A 7,091-nucleotide genomic window follows, 5' to 3' on the forward strand; every position below is an offset into this window, starting at 1 on the left:
CCAATTACAGTTTTATACCAACCATAATTCAGCCAGTTTTCCAAATTCTAAAAACAAAGTATCCAAACCTCCAACATACTAGTGATCATTCAGACCAAATAATTTGAGGCAGACCAGTATTCCAAAATTGCAATGCTATCCAGTAACTTTGTTAAGCATAAGGAAATGGATAAGGGCAGATAGATACCTGTGCCACCAGTATTAATCATTCTGCAAAATCTTTTTTTTTTGCATGATCTTTTTTTTTGCACCAAGGCTAGAGAACACCTGGTAGAAGCTTGACCAGGAAACTCAAAATTAACTGTTACTGTCCCACTAAAGATATTTAAAGTCTAAATAGGCTATAATATTCTAAGGTCTACCAGATGCTACCAAAAAACCCACTTAAGGTGTGCTAAATATAGGTGAGATTTACAAAACTGTCTCATTAACATTTCTGATTGACATCTTTAATTACTTTGCACCAGCCTGGCAAAATAAGATAATAGTTATGTTGGTGGTTGGGAACTGAAAAAAATCTAGCTTGGGAATTAAGAGATCTCTGCTCAGAATAAGGCAATCCATTTGAAAGAATAGATGAGAGTGTCTGGGCTGGAAAATTTTGCAAAGCTGGTTTACATGAAAATGTTTTGTCCCAAATTTAGACAATTCCTCAAACATGCAAAAATGTTGGTATAAAATTGGCTAAAGTTAACAGAGAACTTCCTAAAATGGGAGTTCTGATTTGACATCATTCCATCTAATAGCCTGAAAACCTCAGTAACTCTACTTTTAAGTAGCATTCAGCAAAGTTCTTATACCATTTACTTTAATAAGCTTTGTTTAGTCCTTGTCACACTTTATAGGCAAATCAGTGGTTCCTTTAGTTGACAGATCTAGATCATTAGCCTGATAATATGCAACACCAACTCCAATTGATTAATTCAGGGATTTGTCATGATGTATTCATGCTATTAAGGAGGACTCGAGTTATCTTACCCAAACCTCTAAGGGTAAAAGGGAGTTTTCCAAGTGTATGTATACGACAGTTAACGACGTTGAGGACTTTACACCATTAAACTTTGAATGCCGGTCTGTACGAATATGGTTGATAACAAAGATGACTACTGAAGATTACCAAGTATTAATATTGAACACAGATCAAAAATCTAGTTAGAAACATTTTATTTAAATGTGCCAAATAAAAACCCACATTTTCAAACCATAAGATGTTAATACATTCAACAAAAATTTATATTATCTTACTGCTGTGAATTTACAGAGTAATAATCCAGATCCATTTTGATTAGATGGTTGAAATAACCTTCCTAGGTTACATTTTACAAACATCACAAATCCCTTATAATAATGTAAACAAAATAACTTTTCCCTAAAAGGTGAACTTGAGAACTTCAGTCCACTCTTTCAGGACTTGCACTTCTTCTCGGACTTCCTGATGGGGAACGACTAAAAAGAAAAACATTAGGTGTGGAACCCATTAGTGTCTACTGAAACTTACTCTTCTTATGAACATGTCAGGGTAAAGCTGTTTCAATAAATCCAAAGGTGGCCAAAGGAGCTAAGTTTCTATAGCAGAGAACTAAAAATTACATAAAAGATTTACATACAAATCCTTTGTCCCTAATTAAGATTAGTCTTAATAGCCTCCTTGCTAAAATTGCAAGGTTAAATTAAAGAGAACTATTTGAATTTTGCATTTTTTGGATCATTAGCAGCAACTAGACAGATAATGGTTTAGCTCCAAGATTTCAATCTACAAATTTTTCTTCATGTAGGCACTTCCTTTTTACCTACTTTTGCTATGTTGGGGGAAAAGCATGTTTCTTAATGTGAAATTATACAATTAAGACTTCACAGGACTACATACATCTTGATCATCTTTCTAACACTTTATGACTAAATATTTCCAAAAATATAAGGTGATATTGAAGCAGAAAAAGCGACCCTTTAAACAACTTAGTAAGTAGTCTTTATGTATATAGCACCAATTCTCCAAAGAGTTCAAAATCAAAGCCTGCAAAGTAGGCAGGAAGCAACAAATTCCACAGAGGCCACATCTGACAGTTAAAATTTGGCAACGAATTATTTAGCTTACCTTCTTTTTGGAGATGGAGATCTGGACTTTGATCGGCTGTCAAAACATGAGAAATTCTATTAAGAAAAAGTACTAACCAATCCCTTTTCTTATAGTCATAATATCATGAAATGAACCCCCAAACTGTCCTGAACTTAAAATGTCAGGCTGCAATTAAACTGAAAATAAATAAATAAGCCTATCAGTTTTTGCTAACAAAAGCCAATCTTTCAACAACTGTTCTTCATAAAATGAACTACTGTTGTCATGATTAATCTGCCTTTTAACCACAACTATCTCAGAATGCTTCTCCACGCACTTATTAGTTCTATCAAGGCCTCTTAACATAACACCAAAATCACAAACTGCTTTCTCACTATAGCTTGACATTCCCATGTCCAGGAAGTCATCCAGAATGGGCACGTACAAATGAAGTTCTAAAGTTTGGTTTATTAATAAGGTACTGTGTTCCCTCCCACTCAACACCTAGCCTTAGAGTTAACACTTGAAACTTCAACAATTCAAAAACTTTGAACTCTTTGGATATTGGTGCCATATAACTACAAGAGCATTTATCAAATTTTACCCATACCTGCTTCTTGGTCTTGAAAGAGACCTGGATCTTGATCTTGACCTCGACCGTGACCTTAAAAACAAAAATTATACCAATTAGTCCATACTGGTAATTCCCTTAAACACCTTCTGAGCACCTCATTAGGTAGGCTCCGAACAGAGGCCAAAACTGAGCAAGATGCAACTCTTGCCTTTTATCAGTCTAAGATTAGGTGAACTGTCACATTTTCAACAAGCTTTGGTATCAAATAAATAAGGAACCGCCATTTCAATTATTTGCTTCTATCAGACTCAATGAGCTGGATTGTCAGTTGCAGAGATATAATATTCTTAGAGTATGGTATTCCAAGAGAAAGTAGACTGTTTTCATTTAAGACTGATATGATTTGATTTGATTTAAAAGAACCACATAGACCCCCCTGGACAGAGATTTCAATTATTCAGGTGATAAAGATCAGTGAAAAGAAAGTCGCAGTGGGTAAGGCTTTATTCTTAAATTAGTAAGCTTTCATGGTTCAAGATCATCAATTTATCACAGAAGCCAAATCAGGCTGACATACACATTTTGGGGTCCCATAATCAAATTAAATTCCTTTATCTAGAGAGAGGGGGTCCAGAGCTTTCAAAAATGGACCACAAAGGTTTCAGAATTTCTGCATTTAAAGACTTATAGAACAATGGTATCTCCCAGTGGCATTCCCTACTACTGATTCATCATCTGTTGTATTGTCAACTCATTTTCTAGATGTTATTCATTTTTATCACCTTTACACGCCTTCCACAAAGGGAGTAAAAAAAGCTGAAGTTCTGTTTGATTTTTACCTTCTTAAATTTCAGTGTCTAAACTTAAGTGCCTGGCTAAATAAGCCATGTTCACCCATATGTACACTACTACTTCCCTAAACTTTCCAAAGTCTCAAATTCACCCCAGCATCCCAAATTATGTCCTTAAGACACTCTTCTACTGTCATTAAGACGTGACAATCCAAATACAGATAAGGGGGTAAAAAATGTTACATACTGGAAATACCTCGATCCTTTTATAGAACCAGACCTAGATCGTCTGAGTGATGCTGATCGTGATCTACGAAGAGACACAGATCTTGATCTTCGAGGAGAGGCTGATCTTGACCTAAAAATTAAATCAAAGAGGTTTAGGTCCATTTCCAATTGAAGTTTCTTATTGCTTGTTAAAACTTGCATTAAAGATCTCTCACCTCCTTCCCCTGCTCCTGCTTCGTGAGCGAGAATATCGCCTACCCCTGGATCTTGAATGTGATCTAGACCGTGACCTATTTTTCAAGTTAGGAAAATAACAAAATGTTAGATGATAACTCGTTTTTATAGTTTGTGTGCCTCTGCTGAAATCAAATCTCAAAACTATTTAAATTTAGTGTCTCATTTGGAAATAAACTCTGGGCCTATTAGTTGTCCAGTTTTTTTTTTTTTTTTTAAACTACCTAAAAAAAGATTTGTTAAAAGTTGAATTACATTTTAGAATTACATAATATAAAACACTGTAATGTGTATTTAAAATAAACCTTGCAAGTTTGCAGGTCGACCCTCTTTGGCCCATGGTCTAGTAGATCTAGACGATCTAGAAGTATCTATAGCCGATCGCTGCATCTAGATGTTTTCTTCAATCTAACGACGATCAAACTGACAGCCAAATGAGCCAGGTGAGGCTTGATTGACGCAAGAAGATTTTTCTAGTTGGAAATGTGGTCAATCTGGTGTTCCTCTTTCTAAACCGGAGGGGGCCCCAATTGTAAGCCAAATTTACTGTTACGGCGATCACCGACTCAAATTTTCTGCCCTTTAAAGAATAAGGTGAAGCTAGGTGTAGATGACTCGAGGGGATCTGGCCTCTTATGCTGATCACCTCAAGGTCTAGGAGGATCTTAATTGTCGGATTTGCAAGGCGCCTCAGCATATCATAAGGCTCGTGACATTCTGAATCAAGGCGACTGACTCAAACGAAGAAACCTGAAAGGTTTTGACCAGGTTGATTATTAATATATTAACAATTGTTTAATTAAACACAAATTGTAAAATACACCTGTACAATTAACATTCAAGTTTATATAAAAATACTAGTTTCTGCCTTGCTAATAAAAGAATTACTTGATTAACTAGTATACCAACCATTCTTTTAAAATAAATACCTGCTTCTTCTTCTCCGGCTATAGCGATGACAATCATAAGCATAATGTCCCTTTTCGCCACACTCATAGCATCTATCATTGGGATCAAAGGGACGTCGGGCAGGTGGTCTATCAAAACGAGATCTCCGAGGCATGCCTGTTGATAATTCAACCCTCACTCGGGAACCACAAATCACCCTATAAGAGAGAAGTAACAGCTTCAGCTGCAGTATTTATAAAGTATAACCACAGCAGTTTTTCATACCTTCCAAAACTTGCTTTAGTGAACAAAGCTCTTTAAGAGATGAATAGAAACGGAGAGGAGTTCGTGAAATGAAGCCACCAAGCACAGTGAGTTGCGTTGAATATCCCAGGACTGTTTCAGAAGCATGGGGACTCAGCTCTGTTTTGTCTCAACTAATGTAGCTCACCCTCCCGGGGCGGCAAGAGCACCCAGCCAATTGCTCCTACACCACACTGTCTCTAAAACGTGTCTTTTGGTGCCACAAATAAAAATCTATGAAATTGTAAAATAGAAAGACAAGCAACAAAGTTCTAATGCTAAAAAAATACATGACTTCTGGATTTAGAACTTTCCAATCACTCTGCTTCCACAGGCCAACTCCACCTTTGCTCCCTTTCTTAAATAAATAAAATGATTAGCTATTTACAACTTCCTCTAGACTACAGAATCCACGCTTAGCACCTAGCTTATCACCCAGCCCACCAGACTATTCTAACGAACATGTAGGTTTCATAGCCGGCATCTTACTTACTTGCCATCCAGGCCTCGCACTGCATCTTCTGCATCTCTAGGGTCTTCAAATTCCACAAAGGCAAATCCTGGAGGATTTCTTGCAATCCACACAGTTCTTAAGGGACCATAATAACTGAAAGCCCTTTCTAACTCTCCTTTGCCAGCACCAGTTCCCAGGTTACCAACATACACCTTGGTTTCTGTTTAAAAATGCAAATAGAAGAATGCACGTTATGCAAAATTTGATCCAAGTTTGAATGACTTTGCCTTACAACAGGCCATCCGTAAGCCTGTTCAAAGCACGTTTCGTGCTCTATCAAGGATTGAATTTGGTCTTAAAACCAGCAAAGTCCGTCATTTCCTGAAGAGCCGGGCGTATGACAAAGCAGGGAAACACCTCCAGGACGCCGGTACCGACGAGTGGTAGGATATTCCGAGCGCGAGGCGGGTTCCGCCCGGCCCCGCCCCCGAGTCCCGGCAGCCCCGGGAGCGCGCGGACCCGCGGCCGCAGCGGCGTCGGCGGCGGGCCGGCCCCGCCACGGGCCCGGCGGGAGCGCGGGGCTGCGCCGGCTCTCGTCCTCCGCGGCAACCGCCCCGGGCGCAGGCTCGCCCGAGACTCCAGCTCCCCGCCCCAGTCATAAACCGCGCCCGAAACAGCTAAAAGAGAAAAGAAACCAGCCGCCAGACGAAAAGATTATGTCTCCATACCCTCTCCGCAGTTTGACCGATTGCGTGACGAGAAAGCGCGGCTCGAAGCTGCCCGTTTTGTTCAGGCTCAAATTCACCCGTGATTTTATGGCTGCGACCAGACTGTCCGCTAAAGTGGCGGGAAAGCGCCAAGGAAATGCGCCACCATGCTCGTCAATGTGCGCAAAATGGCAGCCGAGGGCGGGGGGGTGTGGGGTGGCTCGAAGAAGGGCAACAGGAAAGCCGTGACCGTGGGCCTGACTTGGGCTGGGGCGCGAGACGAAAATGCCCGAGAATTAACACAGAACCCGGCCGAGACCTACACCCGCCCTCCCCGTCTCCCTCCAATCTCCCGCCCCCGCCGCCTCCGGCTTCGTAAAGCCGCCATTACGCACGCGGAATAACCGTCTCCCAACCGCCGCGCCAACCCCACGGCCTCGCAAGACGCGCTGCACCCCCAATACCGCCCCTCGCTGGGCCTTCGCCTCTTACCTCCTCCGTACCGCCCGTAGCGCGACATGATGACCGGCCCGCGAGCTCGGCTCGATCGCTCGCAGCGCCCAGGGAGCGAGTCACACAAAAGCAGCCAAACGCTACCACGCCAACGGTCCCAGCGGCACTACGAGGAAGAGCCTGGGTTCCGGCTTTTATACGCGGCGGCCGGGTGGCGCTGCGCATGCGCCCCCTCCGAGTTCTGCGCGGCACAAAGGCGCTGGGCGGAAACCCCGGCGGGCGGCGCGGAGGGAACCGGGGGATGAAACGCCAATCGCGGGCGGAGGGATACGTTTCCATGGGAACGTCAGAATCTCGCTAGTAAACCCTCGGCCGTCCCCGCCGTCCCGCCCCGTCCTTCCCT

The 7,091-nt window shown here is 41.8% G+C and overlaps 1 protein-coding gene across 4 annotated transcripts; it reads right to left on the reverse strand.

Annotated features, from left to right (window-relative positions):
- Positions 1 to 1,147: 1,147 nt before the first annotated feature.
- SRSF7 (serine and arginine rich splicing factor 7) lies at positions 1,148 to 6,890 on the reverse strand. Of its 4 annotated transcripts, none has more exons than XM_016218997.2 (8): positions 6,728 to 6,890; positions 5,568 to 5,748; positions 4,813 to 4,989; positions 3,865 to 3,939; positions 3,678 to 3,779; positions 2,667 to 2,720; positions 2,096 to 2,131; positions 1,148 to 1,446 (listed from the first exon to the last, which is right to left on the reverse strand). In XM_016218997.2, exons 1-8 carry the CDS (start codon positions 6,753 to 6,755, stop codon positions 1,392 to 1,394), a joined length of 708 nt encoding a protein of 235 aa, XP_016074483.1. In that variant the 5' UTR covers positions 6,756 to 6,890; the 3' UTR covers positions 1,148 to 1,391. The 4 variants fall into 4 exon arrangements, with proteins under 4 accessions (XP_016074483.1, XP_016074484.1, XP_016074487.1 ...); XM_016218998.2 differs by having other exon boundaries at positions 3,669 to 3,779; XM_016219001.2 differs by lacking the exon at positions 2,096 to 2,131.
- Positions 6,891 to 7,091: the final 201 nt, after the last annotated feature.

This window comes from Miniopterus natalensis, chromosome 13, assembly GCF_054644295.1.
Source record: "Miniopterus natalensis isolate mMinNat1 chromosome 13, mMinNat1.hap1, whole genome shotgun sequence".
NCBI classification, from domain to species: domain Eukaryota; kingdom Metazoa; phylum Chordata; class Mammalia; order Chiroptera; family Miniopteridae; genus Miniopterus; species Miniopterus natalensis.